This window comes from Larimichthys crocea, chromosome XXI (genome assembly GCF_000972845.2).
Source record: "Larimichthys crocea isolate SSNF chromosome XXI, L_crocea_2.0, whole genome shotgun sequence".
Taxonomy (NCBI): Eukaryota; Metazoa; Chordata; class Actinopteri; family Sciaenidae; genus Larimichthys; species Larimichthys crocea.
The window spans coordinates 3,981,624-4,002,823 of record NC_040031.1 but is presented as its reverse complement, the minus strand read 5'-3'; the positions used below and the strand labels follow the sequence as shown (position 1 = coordinate 4,002,823).

The following is a 21,200-nucleotide window of genomic DNA, read 5'->3' as shown; positions in this document are numbered from 1 at the left end:
TTTTAAAATTCTTTTTAGCGTTTTCACCTTAGCTTTGTTGTTTATGTAATCAGCTGTGTCAGGTGTCAGGTGCGCGGGTTCACAAACCATCCAGCCAATCAGAGAGCTGCCTGCGTTAACCTGGTGACAAAGTTAATTTAAACAGGAAGTCATTTACATACAAGGCGCGAAATTCAAGCGTGTTGGTGACGGAGGAAAAGGCGACTCGTTCGTGAGTATGCGTGATAAACCGCTCAAAGTTCACATAAATACTGATGTGTGTGTGTTTAGGAGCTTACATAAAAGTCTGGAAATAACATCACAGCTCAACAGGGAGTTTATAGTAGTGACCTTGTGACATACTGGATATGTAGGCCTACTGGGTTAGTTAGAGACTGAGAGCAACAGACATTAAGAGACTTAATTGCATAACATCAATCCCAAATCTGAAAAGTATTTTCAAGCAAACTTTTGCCGAAACTCAGGCCCCAAGCATGGCGACATTGTTTGATGGGATCAGCCAGCAGCTGGACTTCACTAGCTGTGGAGAGGAGGGGAGCAGCAGTGACAACAGCTCCGATGATTACGTCTCCAGGATTCGTAGCCCCCGGATCCGGAGTCCCAGGATCTGCAGTCCCAGGATCCAGAGTCCCAGCTCTGCATGCAGGACTCCCAGGGCGCAACGCCACCGCAGTAGAAGTAACACCTTATCTTCCCCTGTACAGTGCACAAGCCCCATACCTTACACTTTCTGGAAGAAACTGAGGCTCTGTGACTCCCCCAGCACACCCAAGGTGGAGGATAATTTAGAATGATTGTCCTTAGTGTGTCCCCTGAGGTCTTGGATAGTTTGTCAAAGTGTGTCTCAAATATCAAAGAGGGATGAGTTGCATTTCTCTCTCTATTATTTATTTGCAGAGCTTGCTATCGAAGTCGTCCCAGCCTTGCTCAAGCACTAAGATAAGTCGCCATCAGAGGGCCCTGCGTTTTAGCTCAGTTGCTGCTAACCACGTCCACGCACCCTCTGTCAACGTGAATCCTTTTACCCCTGACACAGTCCGCAGGAGCAGCGAGCAGCAGTGTACAAACAGTAGTAGGAGTGATGATGATGAAGATTATGGACGCAGGTAAGTGCTGCTTTATGCTGTGTCATGATCTGTAAGGGTATTGGGTATAAACACATGAGGGCTATTTTAAAATCTGTTTTTGCCTTTTTGTGCCCTTACACATTGTCCTGACTTTTTTTTATAAAGTATATAAAGGTCTGAAGGCCCTCTTTTTTTTAATCTTTCAGGTTGAAACATAGCTTAACGTCATCTGAGGAGGATGAGGAAGCCTTTCTCCCACCAAAGGTACAACTATTTTTATCAGTGCTTTCTCCCTCTCAGATGCCTCTGATATGATTTCATCATCAGGCTTTGTCATCTTCTGCTGCCTCCACAGTTCTTGTTTTGTCCAAAATTACATGCTGCCAACCCTACTTCCGGGATTTCTCTAAGGAATCTCCTGTGAAAGGAGGAAAAAAAAAAAGTGTTCTGTCAGAATCTTCCACCCTCTTTTTCAAGGAAGTAACCATATTTGATTTATCGTGACGCATCAGAAGAGACGCTTCGGTTCTCCTGGCTGTGATCAAATACAAGGCTGAGCTCTGTGACGTGTGTCCCTCCTTTTTTAGAATTTTCTTTTGGTTTTTGCTCTCCGTCTGTTTATCTGGCAGAGACGAGCTGTCCAAGCCTTCATGCTGTCACGATATGAGAGTGAGTTCCTGGAGCTGGAGTGCATTGGCGTGGGTGAGTTCGGGGCAGTTTACAAGTGTGTGAAGAGGCTGGATGGCTGCTTGTACGCCATAAAACGCTCCCGGCGACCCCTGGCAGGCTCTGCCAATGAGTGAGTCAGCAGCATGTCGTCTCACCAATCCTTTTCCGACCCAATCCTCTTTTTTTAAAAATTTCTGTTCCTAAGGTGATCATATTTATCCATGACTATTTTTTTATGTTCCCTCAGACAGCTGGCCCTTAAGGAAGTATACGCTCATGCTGTTCTTGGACACCACCCACATGTCGTACGCTATTATTCAGCATGGGCAGAAGACAATCACATGATTATTCAGAATGAATACTGTGACGGTATCAAGCGCACATTTAAGAAAGACTTGAACTTAAATGAGATTCAAAATATCTTTTAGGTGAACATGAATTATGTATTGTGTGTGTGCGTGTGTGTCTGTGGTTCAGGTGGAAGTCTCAATGATGCCATCATGAAAAAGGAGGTGGAGGGCGAGCTGTTTTCAGAGGCCGAGTTGAAAGATCTGCTTTTACAAGTGTCTATGGGGCTGAAATACATCCACAGCTCAGGCCTCGTACACCTGGACATCAAACCAAGTATGTCTCATTTAGCAGGTTTTCAACATTTCTTAGATTGTTTTTAGATTTAAGTATCAGACTCAACAAACTACTTTGTTTGTAGGTAATATATTCATTTGCCAGCGTTCCAGCACGAGTGCTGCAGGTGAAGGGGAGAGTGAGGAGGAAGATGGTGCAAGGACTTCAGCGGGGGTCATCTACAAAATTGGTACTCTATGAAATGGTGGATGCATTTCTACCTGAGAAGTTTGTTTGCTGTCAAATCTGATTCATGCTTTCTGCAGGGGATCTGGGTCATGTGACATCAACCAGCAGTCCTCAGGTAGAGGAAGGGGACAGCCGCTTCCTAGCCAGTGAGGTCCTGCATGAGGTAAAAAATGCTGCCTAACCATTAAAGAAAAAGGATTTGCTTACTCACAGTAGTTTTTAAAGGCCGACATGTAAAATTCAAAGGTCTAGTTGTAAATGTGTCGTTTTCTAGTGTTAATTTCAGGCATCTCTCTGCTCCCCAGGATTACAGCAACCTCCCCAAAGCAGACATCTTTGCTCTGGGCCTCACGGTGCTGCTGGCAGCTGGTGCTCCTCCTCTTCCTCAAAATGGAGATGAATGGCACAGGCTCAGAAAGGGCCAGCTCCCCAAACTGCCAAAGGAGCTGTCACCTCCCTTCAAGGGCCTACTGCAGGTATCCTTATTTCTGGGCTTTTTTTTTTTTTTTTTTTTTAATTTAAACATAATTCAAAGATTTGAATTATGGCCACCTGTATGAGCAAAAGCACTTAATTTCATTCTTGTTACTAGCATAACTTGTTGAAACTGCCCTTTTTTTCTGTCAGTTGTTGCTGGATCCAGACCTGACAAAGCGTCCGTCTGCCAGGGATCTTTGCAAACACACAGTCTTAAGGGAGGAGAGGACTGGGCGGCTGGCTGCTCAGCTACGCAGAGAGCTCAACGTTGAGAAGTTCAGGACAGCCATGCTTGAAAAGTAAGAAGTCCCTGTCTTCGTCAAATTCAACCTTGTCTTAAGTTATTATTTGGTGCTGTTTTTAATGTATAATAAAGCCTTCCCTTATTTTCATATTCTTCAGAGAACTGCAGGAGGCTCGTCTGGCAGCTTTTTCACTGAAGCAGAAGCACCCCCCTGGGCTGAACCCCTCAGATAAGATGGGGTCTTTACCCAAAACAGGAAGGAGGCTTGTCGGTAGGAAGACTGCACGATCCATAAGCTTTGGTTGCCCAGGTTTGGGAGTCTAATGGGACTCCTTCTGCAACAAGGTTGTGGCTAAAAATGTAGCGTTTCTATATGAGAGGACCATATGACAAGATTCCCTATACGTAGCGATGGTAGTTGGATTTGGGAAAAGCTGGATGGACAATCGTATGAGTCTTCTGAGTGGACACATTGTAAGTGAAGGACTGTAGAGGCTCGGACAAAAACTGGTTTTAAAGGACTAATCTGATTCATTTTCACCAGGTTGCTGCAGACCATTGTACTTAACCCGGTCATGTGTTTTTAATTTTTTTTTAACTTGTAAATAAACGTTTTAAGCATTTCATCAGATTTGTTTTGTTTTTTAATCGCTGTTGCACTTGTCTCAGCTGTGTACTATGTCATCCTAAAGGCACACTGACTAATGCTGTTAGACAAAGCCACAACAGGGACTTTCCAGTGTCATGAGGCTCTTATCTTTAACTGCATACAACTGTGATGATGATGGCACTAGACGTGGACTTAGGAAGTATACTGTGAATTGACCTTTTTTTTTTTTCTTTTTTTTTTTTTTCTTCTGCAGGTCACATAATTAAACTGCTTTATGACAATACTTTGCTAAACATTTGTGTTTTCTTTATAACTCGAATCTACCCAATGTGATATCATTATTAATCATGGTTCATAAAGTTTAAAAATAAAACTGAGATACACTGTAGCAAAAAGAGGACTGTTTACATCTCAGTGACCCAACTAACCCATCATGTCTGTGGACGTTTTTTTGTTTTTGATTTGAGTCCACTGCTGTCTGACTGTCAGTGAAGGCATCACGAGGCATTTAAACACACCCCCCCACCTACGGGAAACTTCAGTTTTGCGCGCGGCGCAGGAGGAGCTGTTTGTTTTTGTGCGTGCGCTCTCTCACATTAGCCACAGCAGCACCGCGGACGGCGCCGTACGGCGCATCACTAAACCCTCAAACAACTGTATGAAGTTTAAAAGACGTACCCGGCACAAGAGACGAATGTGAGTAAGAAGCTACGCCATTCTTTTGAAACTCGTGGAGCTGTGACCTCCTCCTTTTTTTTTGCTTTGGCTCAACTTTAATGCTCGAAAGTTACGTTTAAAGTTAGCATTAGCTTAGCGTAGCGGTCTCACATCCAACTTTCTAACTAACGTTACTTCCTTAAATGTAAATTAGCGTAACGCCGGCTGGGTTCGTAAAGTTTCTTCTGTCGCTTCATTAGAGCCAGCATCGCCAACGCCATCCGCTTCATTCTTCTCTAAACAGGCCGAGATGGATGCTTACGGAAATCTGACCAATGGACAAGACGCCGCCGCCGTCATGCTGGCCTTCCTCCAGGCGGATTGTTACACTACTAATTCAGAGTACAGCCACGAGCTGTTGCACCTGAGCCAGGACTTAGGTGTCACCCGGGACATCAACTACAATGGCCCCAGGAAAGAACCTGTGGATGACGGATGTCTTGAAACTGATGGTCACCTGTCCAGCTCCATCACCGCTGCTCTGCATGATATTCAGCCGTCGGTGGAGCTGAGACCACAGGGTTTGTGTTGAGGTTATCGCAGTCCAAAAGTCAGAGCATTCACATCTGATGATGGAAGTTGTTTCTATTTATAGTAACACAACAAGCTGAAACCTAAAGTGAAACAGGAACTGTTTGATTTCATTTCATGCATCTCTCAAAAATATTCATGTCTCTCAAAAAATGGACTTCATGAAGGCTCACTGATGGATGTTCATTTATAAAAAACAGTCCTCCTGTTGAATCCACAACCACATGTGGACTAAAGTGTTTTTGTTTTTTTGGTGTTCTCTGTAGGGAACCACGCAGGAGCAGCAGCCATACAGCAGGTGGCAGAAGGTCTGAGAGATATCGCAGCCCAGCTTGAACACGATGTTGTGGCCCGGGCTACCCAGAACCTGAGCAGGAACTTATCGAACTCCCCCAGTGCAGTGAGTCTAAACTGAGCACAGGAAAATCTGACTGAACTCAAACGAATGAGTTTTTTCTACATTTAGCCGATATGCAAATCTTTCCATACATGTAAATAGAGCTGAAACTAGTTTAGTGTTCAAGGACTTTGTCTTTGAAAGTTAATATTTAAAAGGTACTTTGATACTTTTTGATTTTGGTGATCTTTTTTTTTTCTTCTAGATGCGGTGACACACGAGACAGTTATACTCTATAAAACACAATGGGAAACCCCAAGTCATAAATTTTCTGGTCTACACTCTTATTTAATTGTATCTTTTGGTAGGTTTATAATATTCCATGATGGATTGTGTACTTGCTACTCGGTGGGGAAGATACTGGGTGAAAAACGTGCCCAGTGTAACATAGACATGTCATTTTAAGAGGAACTATACATTTATACTGGTATTAATTAGATTAAGGTAATAAAGTAGAACTGTTTAAATGGGTCGTAGCAATGTATTTTATTGGCACTGCAGAATTATATTTTCCAACTCTTAGCTAGAAATGCCCTTTTGTCACAAACATCGTGATGTAAACTGGATGCAGAGTATTGTCTTCATGTCCTGAATAATCCCTTTTTGTTGTTTTGTGTTTTCCAGCAGTGGGGAGAGCATATTATCCAGGAGGTGAATAGGGTGATGAGGCAGGGTGTTGTGGGTCTGCAACATGTACCCCAGGAGCAAGTCATTGTGGCCCTTACTCTGACCTTGGTGAAGGGAGTGTGTGAGCAGGCCCCACGACTGCTGAGAATACTCTTCAACGTCGCGCTGCAGTGCATCAGCTGGGGCAGATGAGTTTGTGTTTTTGAAGCTGCAAACTCTGACGAAAATTACAGGGAAATGTGGCGGAAGACTGCTCATTCTGAAACTCACATCTGCACCTCATGACCAGCTAACTGTGAAAGGAGCGATGTCATAAAAATGGAAAGTGATTAAATATGTTTGTCTGTCATATTTTTGAAAAACAGAATTGTTTGTGACACTTGAATTTTTGTTTACTATTTCGAAGTGTATGTTTTCATTTTATACTTGAAGTATATGATTTTTTTTTGTGTTTATTGTATCAATTGTATTTTGGAATGTGTGTGAATATTGTGTAGGCTGGAAAGAAATCTGGGAGGTAAGATTAATTTCAGTGTTAATAAATACTGTGTAAATTGTGTTGATCTTTGGCAATACAAAACTGAAGTGAACCTTCCTTTAACAAACCAACACAAATTACTGTTTTCAAATAGTTAAATCTTTATTCTCATCTCAAACAGTGTAGGAAACTCAAGGTGCAAAGTGTCATGTCTGGGACTTTAACTCTCTGTACTTTAACAGCAGGCATGGTTTAAGTTCACGAGTCAGTCTTTGTGTAACAGACTCACATACACGGAAACATCCTTTCTGCATTAAGGAAACTGGTATTGGACCAACACCATGTTCTTACTGCCATTTGTTAATTTTTAATATCTCCACATTCTTAAGAATATATTTAAGTGGTGAGACAGCAGTAGTTTGAGACTTGTCACAATTTTCTTTTAGCCATCATACCACACTGAGCGCGAAAATAAATTTTCCGTGGAAATTGAATGAGGGGGATGCAGGGGGCATTCCACCATTACTGGTTTTTGCACTGTACTGGCTCACTAGTCACTGTGGAGATACGCTAGCTGGGTGATACAATTATGCAAAAATGGAATTTCATAGCAACACGAGAGGTTGATGTGATTTGGCCTTTAATACCTCACAGTGGGCTACAACTTTATATTGTACTCAGGGAGGGTGTGATCCTCCTTGGAGAGTTGATTTAGTTTATTTCTAAGCATAGGAGCAGTAACAGAAAAGGGTACAGAGCAAAACACTGAGGACTAAAAGACACCTGATTTACATTAAAGGGATGACTCAGTTTATGTGCTGCTGTCACATTCCTGTTACTCTCCTTATCTGGAGTAGTACTGCTCACCATGGCAGAGTGAAACGGTGGCTGACTATAGTACCATAAGTACTGTGTGCCATTTTGTGTGAGTATAAAATAGGGGAATCCATTAAAACAAGAAGGAACACCTTGCTGCTTGCTGTATTAAACAGTTTTTTTTTTTTCAGAATACTTCCACAGTATTCAGACTTACATACTGATGATGGCGAGTGTATCAGCACGCTTACTGCACCTTAGTACACACTGAAATACTTTCATAGATTCTTGGGCAAAATCTTTAATATTTCAATACACAAAAAAACTAAAAACACACTCCATCTGAAGTGTTACAGATCCCTTGTGCAATATGGAAAGATGGAACATAAATCTAACCAAATATGCCCGTTCTGTGTCAGCAATTTCAAACTGACACCTAAAATCAAATTACTGGTTTAAATTTGAATATCAGAAAGTGTCAAACTAACTCATCACAGTAAGAGGGGGAGTTATAAATAAAATGCCAGACAGCCTAGTCATACAGCAACAGTAAATATGGGCTTTGAGATTTGTTTCAGCTAAGGGAGTGTCAGTGAATTTTCCATGAAAGTACACTGACTCAAATGGCACAAAACAATCCTAACAGTGAGCCACAGACACAAAAGAATCTGAAACTAGCAGAAGAGGGATAAAAGTCCACCACACTAACACAAAATTGCCCAAAAAAGGATTAAGAGAAGAAAAACATTGAAAATCAGGAGAACAGTGGAGTGCATGGTTTTCCCCTTTCTGCGTCTGACTCTCAGCAGTAAGATTGTGGGGGTGTTTTCACAGATGTGAAACCTTCAAATGCGTGGGAGATTGAGAAAAAAAAAAAAATGCAGCCTCAGTTGATAAATCCAACACTATCAGTTTATTTCTAACACCTTGAAACTTTCATTTTCCTTCCCTGACAAAGATACTTTTCTACTTCCTCCTGAAGCTTAGCACACCGTATGCCACTACAGCAGCGAGGGCCACCAGTGCAGCACCTCCACACAGCAGCACTGGGAGCTCTAATTCTGGCTCCGGCACTGGGGGCTTTTCAGCTGCAGGGGACTCCGGGACAATGGTTGCAGCCTGTGGGGCCTCCAGCTCTGCCGCAGTCTCTGGTTGTGGCTGGGGAGGCACTGCGTCGGGCTCGGCCTGTTCCGGTTTAGGGGCTGGTTCTGAGGTGGCTTCAGGTTCCGCTGGTGCTGCCGGGGTTTCCTTGGCTATTGATGGGGTTGCCACCTCAGCAGGCACTGGGGCAGGTTCTGGCTCAGGCTCTGGTTCTACTGCAGGAACAGATAAATCTACTGGACAGGCAAAAATTTCTGGCTCAGGCTCTGGTTCTACTGCAGGAACAGATACAACTACTGGACAGGCAAACATTTCTGGCGCAGAGGGAGGGGGTACAGAAGCTTCTGGGATTGGGGGAAGTAGCTCTGGTTCAGAGGAGATGAGGGAGGGCTCTGCTGACAAGACTGGAGGCGTCTCTATTTCAACTGCGTCCTCTAATGACAGCAGGGAGGCTGGGGCTGTGGAGTCTGCCTCGGCTGACAATGGAACAGGTGGAGTCTGGTCCCTAAATTCTCCCCTGAGCTCGGCCAGCTCGCTCTCTGTGCCTAAAACACTCATCATGCTTTCTTCTATCGCTCCAACCTCACCGCCTTCCTCCAGCATCTCGGCCTCCTCGCGCTCAACGTGGACAATGTCAGAGTTTGAGGAGTTGTTCTCGCTGCGCTCCTCGGCCAGAGCCATGCCCTCATTGCTGTCCAGGCTCTTGACGTCTTCGGGGTCCATCACACCGACCTGTGCCCAAGACTCGTGGCCGGCCAGAGACACAGGTAAGCTTTCCGTCTGCCAGGAGCTCTGCTCACTGCTGTTGTCTCCGGTGCAGAGCAACGAGGAGGGCGGGCTGAGCTGGTCAGGATGCTGCTCTCCTGAGAGGATGTAAATGTCGTTGCTGTCTTCAGCGATGGTCACACCTCGCTCCTCCTCTGACTCAAGTTTGAATATTTCACTCTGAGGTAGACAGACAGACACAGAGAAAAGAAAATCAACAGAAATCTCAAACATACAATCAGTCAATTCGGTCACACAGGTCCATTTTTTTGTATGAAGCAGCTTAGAGTTTAAAAGTAGGGTCTAAGTTTAGATCAGGACTTTGCTGCTGAGTGGAAAACAAAGCTGCATTGCTTTATACCAGTTAGCCTTGTTCGCCACCTAGTGGAGAATACAGCTCCTCACCGGCAATATAACAGGAGCCATCTGCAAAGCTCTTCTATTACATAACAGATCATTTATCATATGATCATGTGGGTATGAGTGACTAACACAGAGGTCAGCTTGCTGAAGCAAAATAATGTGATGAAACAAAATTTGACCTCAAGTACTTTTTTTCTCCCAAAGCTATTTTTTTTTTATGTCAACTGCAAGAAATAACAAAAAAAAAAAAATGCTGTAGCATTAGAGAGCGACAACACCGGCCACATCTTTCCGTCCTGCTGAGTGTGCACTGATGTGATGCACAATCTACACACACAAATAGGCCAGTGAGTATTTACAATGAGCACAAAAGGACAGGATACACACTGACATGTCTTGAGGGCATGCATGCTGACTGTATAAGATTTCATCATTTATCTGATACTAGAAGAGATATTTTAGTCTGGAACATAATGTTGGACCGACCAACTGACAGACCAACATTGCCACACATTGAGTCATATTGCTTGTCATTACTCACATCTGTGTGTGTGTGTATAGCTGATGATCCAGTAGGTGTAGGGTGTAGGATAACGAGCAGGACTGGGCTGGTAAATATCAATCTGTCACGAGCAGGCATCTCTGCTGTGTTTCTATGTCACACAGGCGTGACCTGAACAGATCACATATTTACAGCGTGTATGTTTGTGTGTGAGGGAGTGTGCGTGCAGCAGACATACAGGTTCTGACAGCAGGGACTAACTCCAGAGACAACGCCGTCTCAGTTTAAAAAAAAAAAAAACACATGATAATACATCATTATGGTCCAATGACAATTTGCATTTGATCCACAAGCATACAGTACGACATGGTCCAGCTGTGAAGGTTATTTTCCTTACAAGGACACACACACACGGCAGCTGCTTCCTGGGAGGCGGGAAAGAGATTAAAACCTAACAGCGTCCCATCGTTATACAACATTTGCCTTCTCCATAAGCTGATTTGCATTTGTGAGAGGAAGAACCCTCTCCCTCAGGATACAGGCTCCATATCAGCTGGACATTAATGCCAGGAACCATAAGAAACAATCAATCTTTGTCCTACATTTGTAGTTTGAAGTTGTTACTGCTACATCCTTACTGATCTTAATATATCTACCATATCTAAGCTGATATTAAACTGAGTTAGACTGAGCGACAACCATGTGCAGAAGAACTGGTTGTGCAGTTGCACTGTAAAACACGAGCAACGACTATAAAATATTACATAACTTTTTATGTAGTTTGGTGGGCACAAAGCAGCTTATCGTAGGCAAACTGTGTCAGGATAAACTCACTATCTTAACCAGGTGTGCCTCTCCAACGCTAGATAAATAAAAAATGATAGTAAAACTTCTGAAGAAACAACAATTCTCAAAAATTACTTTTAAACTTGCATCAATATCACAAAGAATAAAGAATAAAAAATGGGGAAGAAAAACACACACACCTGAGGTGAAGAAAAAAGAAAAAAAAAAAAACTCTCTTTCTGTGCTTTCTTCAGTACGTCAATACTCAGTATGTCCTACTCCAGCACTGCTGAACTGGGAAACACGCTAAACTTTAAGCATTCGGTTGTTAGGCGTGTTTTACAGTTCTCCACCCTTGCCCCAAGGCAAAGACAAACTGTATGAAAACAAGGACGCATTCCTGCTGTGGAACCAAGAGTGCACACCCTATCTGTCAGTGCGCTGCTGTTCCCCTCTCAGACAACCCAATGAGTTTGGGGGTAAAAAAAAATGGCAGCCGCATTTTTGGGACAGTTACAAGTACTTGCTACATTACCACATGACTGCCACATACTGTCAACATGCTGCATCCACGTGCAAATCCAGATATCACAACAGTTTCCAAATTGACAAAATGTCAAATCCATAATACAAAAACACCCAGTGATTTCTAAATCATAATGCAGTGACATTATTTTGATCAATGTAATGCAATGAAACGCTTGACATTTATGGAGCATTATGTCATCACTGTTCCTAATGGACAAGCACTGCAAGAGGTCACGCAGCAGCTGACCAAATTAAGTGAAGCTCAGGACTGAGCGGGAGCGTTGGACTGCTCTTACAGCATCTAATGGTATGTTTGGATAGATAAAAAATAGATTAGATTCTCAATTAAAAATTACTATCTTCCAGAATGGCTATGCAGGCTGAAACCAGTGTTGTCACACTGAGGTATATGCGAAATGAATGACCTCATCCAAGGCTGAATTTCCATTTAACGCCAATACAAATTATTTTATTCTCATGTTTTAAATATTTGGCCATCTACTGTATGCATCTACCCACAAGAACAACAATAAAACCTTGTTATACTGTCAACCTATCACACTGTTTCAACCACAAATAAAGTGACAAAGTGATACTTTTCACTCAATAATAAAATTTTAAAAAAAAGATATATTCTTAGTATGTATTCATGTTCATTTATGATATTTAGACACATTACAACACCTTAAAGTCTGTGTAAAGTAAGAATAAATGTGTGTTCTGAGTTTGTCAGACCAAAGTAGAAAGTGTTACCAACCAAATTTGAATTATTAAAAATATTGACAAGTTTATGAAATTAGGTGTCAAAATCAGGTAAAGTCACGTCCACTCGTGGGAGCAGTCAAGCAGTAATTTTGTGACTGAAATGTGTCAGTTCAGAAAATGACAAGACTAAATTTGAAACACTCGAGATTAATTAATCTCTATCTCTCAGTATGCTCAGGGTGGCCTCAGCGTGTCATCGAGCCACCCTTTAGGACTGCTCAAAAAATCCTGGACCGAAAACTGGTGAAAAACTCTTAACCTCTACATTTAAGTATTTTCCAAAATATTAAAAAATATTTCATGTATTTTGAAAGAAATCTCAGAATTGCCTTTACACAGACTTTCAAGTTTCATACAGCAGCTCATGCAAGTGTGTGTTTATGGAATCTGACAACTTTGGGTGAGCCTTGGGCAAACTGATGTGCACGCTACACGATATGCATCAGTAAATAAATACTGTTTTTTTAGCCAGTCATCATCAACATCAACACTGTTGTGGCAGCAGTGATGGATAAACTGAAGGACAAAGAGATGGATGGGTGCCTTGTTTAAACTCTGGCAGTCAGCCCGTGTGCTGCTGCTGCAGCAAGTTTTTTAGAAAGCTACAAGTGGGCCAGTCAAGCCTCTGGTGATGATGATGTTGGAGGATGATGAGTTATTTTTGGGGCTTCCTTGGCCTCATGTCGATGCAGTTAGCACAGGGATGCACATATTTCACACTGGCGCTGGCGAGAGGGTGCTTACATAAGATGGGGAAAGCACTGTGACACTGCGCAGGGTGCACCGTGACATGCCCTGGCTGACACGGCACAGACCTGGAACCCTTGCACCACCTGGTTCTTTAAATATCATCACATTAGCATCACTGTTTCTAAGCAGCAGCAGCTATTGCCAATGTAAAACCAGAGGCCTGTAAGAACTGCTTTATCGCCTTTTAAGATATGCGGCTTTGACTATCACAGCTTTATGATAAAATATACTGCAGGAAAATAATGCATGTCTTCATTATCTCCGCTAAGAGGTCAGGTGTAATTGTCAGTGTGCCACTTTTAAGCCTCAAGGGTCACATTACATCACACTCACGAGGACTGTAATATGAAATGGCTGTTGTGCACATTCAGTTCTCAGGCAGCAGCTTTTACTGTGAGACTCTGAAGGACAGTTTGTAAGACAGGAGACACGCTGTGAACAAAGTATTGGAGACAACCCAGAGAGGCTGGTTGGTGTAAAGGCATTGCTATTCAGCATCCACTATCTAGGTTTTTTAATAGTACATCTCCTTCATTTTAGAACCTCTTTCACAGTCAGTTTTTTTTTTTTTTTTTTGCTCATCCCCCCCTCGTCACTCCCCAATCATGTAGTCCTCCTCCTACCCTCCCCTCACTGTGTGCAGTTGGAGGGCTTCTGGTTTTGTTCCTGCCAAATGAAGTGTACACCCCAACAGGGTCATAATAATCCTTATTGTATTCTGATGCGATGAACAATGGCATTATGAGAGCCACCCAAACATGGTGCCCCTCTTACACTACAATCAAATGAATGCCCCGGAAGATGAGAAGACACCGCTACTTATCTGAGCATTAAAGATTTCTTTTGTCGTTTCAACAAAGAAAAATGCAAGACTAAGAATATATTAATGAATACATAAGAAACATGAATACGATCATGAAAACATGCTCTCTCACATTATTCTGCCGTAATGAAACAATTTTTTTTTGTTAATCAACCCGTACGGTATGTTTACAATGCAACCGCTCAACAACGACAAGAACTGGAAATACTGACCTATTCTGCTACCCAGAGTTTGTCACTTCTGCTCAGTCACACACTAGGCCAATGAGCTCACTGTACAGTAGCTGCTTTAACGTCACAAGTAAAACATCATACCTCAGTGTGAAGTCTTAAAACACAAAGTTGTAGAGATGGAGTAGATCCAGTTCAAAAGAAGTGTGCATGCAGGAGCAGCTGTCAGACTAATGAACATTTCACTTTGCTCTCACTGGCTCACCATGCTCAATGCCCTAACCCCCTCCCTTCTCTCACCCCTCCCTCCTTCGTATCCCCCCCCTCCTATCATCAGTCTCTTCATGCAATCTCTCTCTCTCTCCTCCCCTCTCTTCCTCCCTCGCTGATCCTGCCCCAGCCGTTCATCTGTTCATCCCCTGTGACATAATGCAGCGCAATAATATACATCTTTGTTTGGAGTTAGCACACGTTTCGTTTGACCAAAACTGGGCAAAAGCATCATGACAATGAGGTAATGGCGACTGGAGCAGTGGCTAACAAAGTCACGTGACCCTTCAACAGCATGACCTCGTTCACAGGGAGCCATCTGTGACGCAGTGTTCCACTTATTACAACATCAGAAAAAGAAAGCGATCTAAAAACACAAAACAAGTCGTAGTTGCAAAAGTAGCATTTCTATAATAATTCCAAAACAGGGAAAGTGTGAGCAAAGTAAACATTACGAAATCATTTGGCAGAGATAGCAAGACATTTTCCTGCTCCTCATTTGCGTGAGTAAACACAACACTGGACTTGCTTTCTATCAGGGTGTTCTCACCTGAGGATCAGTCGCAACTTGCACAGCTGAACTGCAAAGATTACTGTTCACCTCTGACAGAGTTCCCATGAGCAGTCTAAACTATAAATCTTGTCAACAGACAGATGTTAAAGTTATAAATTACCACAAAACAGAGTGCATGAAGTATTTGACTCCTGACTGACAGCAGACAGGGACTGCTGGTTTGGTTTTAAATGCAAGTATTACACGACAAAAGTACAACATGGCACTTAAATACTGTCAGGATTTTTATGTAAGATTTATCGTCATACATACTTGTTACAGTATGATGTACGTTTTAATCTGGTAAGAAACAGGAACAAGCATTCTGGGGTATGAAACACGTGTGCAGGAAGCTCACTGCTGCCCCCATCTGGCTATTTTGAGTATATCATTTCTGTTCACTGCACAAGTAGTGTAATGGTAGCAGCTTCACTCTAAATTACTGCTCATCTAAATATGACTCTCAGGTATGTCTGTACTTGTGTAATAGTTTTTCCCTTCATGACATGCTTTAAAGCTCACCCATCCTCCTTGCTGGATGATGTAGCCAGCTTCATCCTCCTCTAGGAAGCGCACCCCAAGGTGCAACAGAGTTTCCAGTGACTGGCCTTCGTATTGTAAAGCCTGGAGTAGCACCAAAGGCACTAGCACCTGGAAGAGGGAGGACAAGAGAAGAGTTAATTTTTATTTTTAAAATCAGGTCTTCGCATATGAAGAACGACTAAAACTCACTTTGCTCCATCCTCCCTGTGCGTGTGTTGAGAGTTCCATTGTTGCGTCTCTGAATTTCTGGTAATCCAAAGGCCTGGAACACACACAGACAATACTGGTGTTAAACGTACATATAGCTGTTTAGGAGAATCCAAGATTATAAGACGACACATCACACCCAGTATCCCACATTAACATTTTCTGTTCACCTGTCAACAACTGCTACAAAACTCGATTTAACCATCTTGTTATATTACAGGCCATATATTATAAACGTGTTTATCTTGTTACACATGGATATTAGATATGCTTCAAAAAAGGTTTTTGCTATAATCTAACTAAATCTGTTCGCTTTCGGTTTCTCCATTTTTTTGGCATCAAATGTAAAGTCACTTCCCTCTGGTGTAGTTCCCTGAGGTGGTGGTCTTCTGCAGCAATGTTCTACTCAGTTACACACACTGTTGGTACTGTCACTGTTGGAAGTTGTCCAGTCTTATCTACTGGCTACAGAGCAACTGTACTGTAGTAGCTGTGGATTAAAGATCTTGCTTATGTGAACCCCACTCAGATTGTTTATATCTACAACACTTTGGTTTTATTTGTATCTATGTAGTACATGTTGCCTTCTCTTTCCCAGTGACTCCTGGACTTTTAAGAGTTTAGAAGTACCACGAATGTGCGTCAACTCAGAAAATTAAACAACAAACTGTGCACATGTCTTGATGAGAAAGGGCCATGATGCGGATTTACGGGATGTGTGAATGGACTATGATATAATATTACCCTATCTGTATACCGTAGATAAGGTAATATTATCTAATATTGGATATTGGATTATCTGATATTGGATTTTACACACCATTCTGTCTTGACTCATGTAACAGTTTCTTATATTTTTGTATTTTTTTGTCACTTTATCAAATCATTTTATTTGCATTACTTCCACCCAGAGTTAAATACAAAGCTTTTAATCCATTTTACACAACCCAGCCTTTTTCCTTCATTTTACTGCATCACTGTTCAAGTTCAAGAGTTCACTAAGAAGAAATGAACTGAAAGCAGCAGTGTATCAACATTGACTTTGCCATTCCTCACACCCTGCGGGCACAGAAATGTTCCTCATGCTGTATAAAGATAGAGTGAAAATAGAAATCCATCCTGAATAGTGGAGTTGCTGCACCGACCCACACATGTGCAACAAAGAAAGCAGAGGAATCTCAAAGCAGTATAAAATAACCAACGCTGACCCTTCAAAGAGTCTGTGTACGGCTTCTGCCAGGTGTGTGTCAAGCTCTCGGACCACGTGGTCTCCCACTGCAGCAAGGCAGTCTTCAACAGAGGTCTCTGGGTTGGCGGGATTAAACACCAGCGATGTGTGCCGGTCAAAGCCTGTAGTTGAAAAGGCTGCAGACACACAGAACACAGGACAAAGTGATACCTCAGACAGGGAGAACAGTTCAAGAAAGAAAAATGCTGGAGGGAAAATCAGATCACATTTTATGAAGGCAGTATAAAACCCAAAGTATATCTTACACACACACACACTGGTGATAAGTCAGAAAATCCTGACAAATAGATCTTTCAGAATGCACATTAAGAGTGTGAAAGAGTCCATCAGACTATTACAAAAGTTTGGGTTATTTATGTACATGCACTTCTCTGAGTAGAATGAAAGGGTGTCTCATACACCTCCTGTGAAAAACCAAGGATGTGAGTTGTAAGGGAGGGAATGGACACTCTCCTTTAAACTGGCCGTACAACAAAACCATTCATCATTCACACAGCTCACCTCCTCTCTTACTACAAATGAGCAAAGACGGTGGTGTGACACCATTCATAAACTCTCCGGCAGTGTTTATGAATGAGTGGTGTGATTGTGGTTCAGATGGATCTGTATTTGCACTAAAACATCTGCATGTTGTTATATCTGAACCAGTCACTTTGAATCAGACTTAAGACCTGAATAGGTGTGTGTGTGTGTGTGTGTGTGTGTGTGTGTGTGTGTGTGTGTGTGTGTGTGTGTGTGTGTGTGTCTACTTACAGGCAGCGATTTCATCTTCCAGTTGTCTCAGCTCTTCCTCTATCTGCCCCTTTATCATCGTCATCCTCTCTCTCTCATTCTGGCCATCTCCTGAAAGGTATAAACACAGACAGAAAAATATCTGTCACACACACACACACATTCACTCACTCAAAAGCAATTTACAGTACATTTTCTCTGTATGAATCATAACCGGATATTGCCTGTCCGTAGTTATTGCTATAGCAAGGTTTTGATGCTGCCGCCTCTCTCCAACACAATGACAAGCCTGCATGACAGTACGTGCACACCATTTGCCAACAAAGAAGTTGTGCGTGTATAAACACTAACTTTCCTGCAGGGGAGGAAAGATGCAGGTGCAGTTAAGCTTCAGGTCATTCATTTACTCACCCTGGTAAGATGTTACTAGACTCAAACAAGAAGAAGAAAGAGAGGCAACTGTGTCATCGCGTGCGTATGAGGCACAGAAGCACATCTCATGCTTACAGTAAATTATTGACAAGATTCAGTCTGCACTGAAGCAGGCACGGGGCAGAACTGACACAAAGGCTGGTGTAACCATGAACTTTCACATTAAAAACATGTGAAAGCAGGAAGGTAACACTCTCCTGTTCACAAACACTACCAATCGGTTATTTCCATTACAGTGGAATGTGGACAAACTGGGGATTTGCAGCCAAAAGAAAAAAGACCTTTAAGTATGTTCTTCATTGTTCACTGTTTTTTCCAATTATTGTTTTCGTGACAGGAAAAAGAGGGCCCTTTTCTATTCTGTCTGTGTCCCAGCAGCTCATACGTGGATGCCCTGAGGACCGCTGTTGGTTTTACCCTGGGCCTGGTGCTGTTTCAGCGCTGAGCCAGACAGCTAGCCGGACAACTATTTCGCTTTGGTCCACTGGTGTGTGAGTGATCCTACGGTGATTACACATGACAGGCTGTCAGAAATTGGACCGGGTCAAGCGGAAAGCAGGGATCAACCACTCCTCTGCCTTTCTCCACCCCTTCCAAGCATGCACACAACAATAAAAACGGGACAGGAAATGCAGAGAACTTCCCCTCTCTCTTTTTAAACCCTCTCTTCTTCTGTTTTTTTCCCCCTCAGATAGATCTGCTCATATCCTGTGGTAGAGGAATGACACGCATGGCCTAAAATATTCCTCCGTCTTCCGTCTTACCTTGCAAGTGGGATGTTTCTCTGCCTGTAATCAATAAAGTTTTATTTAATCTCTAACACACTATAGTTACATTGGACAAAAAGCCTTGTGATTACAAAAGTAAGGCGTGTATTCATGTGGATTTTTTTTTGTATTTCAGAAGCATAGAGAACAAGACGAAAACAGAGGCACACTACGAGCCTGAGGTCATGGCACGACGCTGCTATAACTGTCCAGTCTTCAGGGTTGTAGCTGGGCTTATAGGAAGTCTCACATGACATCCATTTGTTTACAGGCCTTTTATAACTGTCATGTTTAAAAACAGGAACACCAGTCTATGGATGTATTTCTATGCCAATGTCAGAGAAGGCTAAACTGAGCTGGCAAACAGGTGGCAACTTGCCTACACACCCTGCATATTTTACCACCATGCATGCATGTGCACACAGCTCTATTTGTGCGCTGTGTTAGGGTTTGCCCTGACATACAATATGCCTTACACACTGCATGAAGAGACTGTAGAAAACATTAAAACAGGGTGTCCTTGACGGTAGTTGCACCTCAGTATAATGAGCAGCGTGCCCCCTCAGGACATATTGACATCGCATTTGCGCACTTCCCCTTCCAGACTAAAGCAACACCTTCAATCGCTTTCTTCTTACCCTGACATGCGGTCTGTGATCTACTAGCAGGCAGCAGTCCCAGGTAGTTGAGCACGATGTACTTGGTTTCATAATGGAAATCCTCAGGCACGGTGGCGGCGGCGGTGATGGAGGCAGAGCCTGAGGTAGCCATTGATCAGACGTGTGTCAGACTCTCAGGCACATAAGTTCTTACAGACGAATCTGGACGTCACACCTGAGAAAAATGACAAGCAGAGGAGAAAAAAATGACTTTTTTTTTCAGCAGTCTAAAACACCCGTTGACAAAATCCACATACACAAACTCCAGAGAAGAATCATGATGACATCTGCTGTATATCATCATCACATGTCTGTCATCAGAGGCATGATAGCACACTGTCCTACACCCATTGTGCCAGGTGGGACATGTCCACTTGATAAAGCTAAAAAAGATTGATCACGCAGTATAACTAATGGACTGCATGGCTGCTAACTGAAAACACAGAGGAAGACAGGGTGAAGACATGCATGAGTACATTGTGTACCTTTATCATGATGGGATGCAACTTACATAACACACGTGGTGGACAAAGGAGGAGTGAAAAGTTCTTCACCTGAGAGACGTTACCGGACAAATATTTGCTGTGCTATGCTGTTCTGTACAAACTCACTTGACTGCCAAATGTTAGGTCCGAGCTTATCATCTTAAATGATTTTGACACCACGCGGACCAAAAAAAAGTGAAACTCATGTAAAGTTGGCCACATTTCATTTAATAAAACTTCCGGCTTGAACTTGTCAAAATAAAACCACTTGCTGAATTATGGGGAGGTCCCAACCCGATAAATATCAAACTTCACACAGAATTATTAACACGAGTATGATCATAAAAATCGAAGTGTGACACTATTTATTTTTTTTCAAAAATGACAACCTTGCTTCAAAAGATTATGACATAACATTATAAGCTCGCACGCATTTAATAACCAGATACATGGCACGCTGGATAATAACTTGACATATTACATAAATATCTCCTGAAGGTTACACTGGAAAGTCCGTCTTTTAGGGCACAGGAGTCGTTTGCAGGAAAACATCTCACCACACATGCCAAGCTATAGCTAGCTTAATATTTACACCTTTTAGGTGCCATTTCGCAGACGCAAAACTTCATTTGAACTTGAGTTAAGACACAGCGGGGGGTCGTGTTCTCTTACCGTCCTTGTCCAAAGGCAACCAGGTGCTGACAGACGACAAGTTGAAAGGAAATATGCGACACAGTCCCCAGCAGCAATAGCTGAAGAGGGCAGACCACCACTGGTAGGCAGCAGCAGTAGCACTAGCACACTGAGTGAGCAATGGAAGAAGCTGGCGGGAATATAACCCCTGTCTTCCCGTCATAACCTTCAAAATAACACTCTCACTAGTTAGCCGACAAGTGCTACAACTTGTGCTCAGTACGGCGGGCCATTCAATACTTACGTTACTGACGCAGCGTTGACCATATGCAGGGGATGCGTAAACTATTTTTTTTCAAATTGAGTATTAATTGAACTTTTCCTGTGTATCCTAGCAACCGCGCAAACACGCGAGTGTGGAATTATGACATTTTAGCATTTTATTGTGTTAAATGTAAACCATAAACTTACATAATAGTTAAAATTACCTATCCGGAAACTGAAATTTGACACTAATATTCATAGCTTAATAGACCTCAAAAATACTTCAAAAAAATAAGACGTTTGGAACTTTAAAAAATGACTAAAAAACAGACGCCCCCTGGAGCTTTTAAACTTTTTCACTCTTGCCTGAGCACTAGCAACCCAACTATTAAATGCTATATTAAAAG

General features: G+C 42.5%; 2 protein-coding genes across 6 annotated transcripts; one reads left to right on the top strand and one right to left on the bottom strand.

The window, feature by feature from the left end:
- Positions 1-78: 78 nt before the first annotated feature.
- wee2 (WEE2 oocyte meiosis inhibiting kinase) lies at positions 79-3,896 on the top strand. 2 transcript variants are annotated; one of them, XM_019276165.2, is made up of 12 exons: positions 79-211; positions 465-773; positions 898-1,106; positions 1,274-1,331; positions 1,697-1,866; positions 1,984-2,105; positions 2,214-2,360; positions 2,446-2,550; positions 2,627-2,712; positions 2,855-3,025; positions 3,177-3,325; positions 3,429-3,896. In XM_019276165.2, the coding sequence occupies exons 2-12, from the start codon at positions 474-476 to the stop codon at positions 3,592-3,594; spliced, it is 1,683 nt and encodes a 560-aa protein (XP_019131710.1). In that variant the 5' UTR covers positions 79-211; positions 465-473; the 3' UTR covers positions 3,595-3,896. The 2 variants fall into 2 exon arrangements, with proteins under 2 accessions (XP_019131710.1, XP_019131711.1); XM_019276166.2 differs by having other exon boundaries at positions 3,403-3,600.
- Positions 3,897-7,731: 3,835 nt separating this feature from the next.
- On the bottom strand, positions 7,732-20,956 carry bcl2l13 (BCL2 like 13). 4 transcript variants are annotated; one of them, XM_027272666.1, is made up of 7 exons: positions 20,834-20,956; positions 19,391-19,586; positions 17,575-17,664; positions 16,781-16,937; positions 15,555-15,627; positions 15,345-15,473; positions 7,732-9,492 (listed from the first exon to the last, which is right to left on the bottom strand). In XM_027272666.1, the coding sequence occupies exons 2-7, from the start codon at positions 19,521-19,523 to the stop codon at positions 8,413-8,415; spliced, it is 1,662 nt and encodes a 553-aa protein (XP_027128467.1). In that variant the 5' UTR covers positions 19,524-19,586; positions 20,834-20,956; the 3' UTR covers positions 7,732-8,412. The 4 variants fall into 4 exon arrangements, with proteins under 4 accessions (XP_027128467.1, XP_027128466.1, XP_027128468.1 ...); XM_027272665.1 differs by lacking the exon at positions 20,834-20,956 and adding an exon at positions 20,569-20,827; XM_027272667.1 differs by lacking the exon at positions 20,834-20,956 and adding an exon at positions 19,923-20,097.
- Between the last annotated feature and the right edge of the window lie 244 nt (positions 20,957-21,200).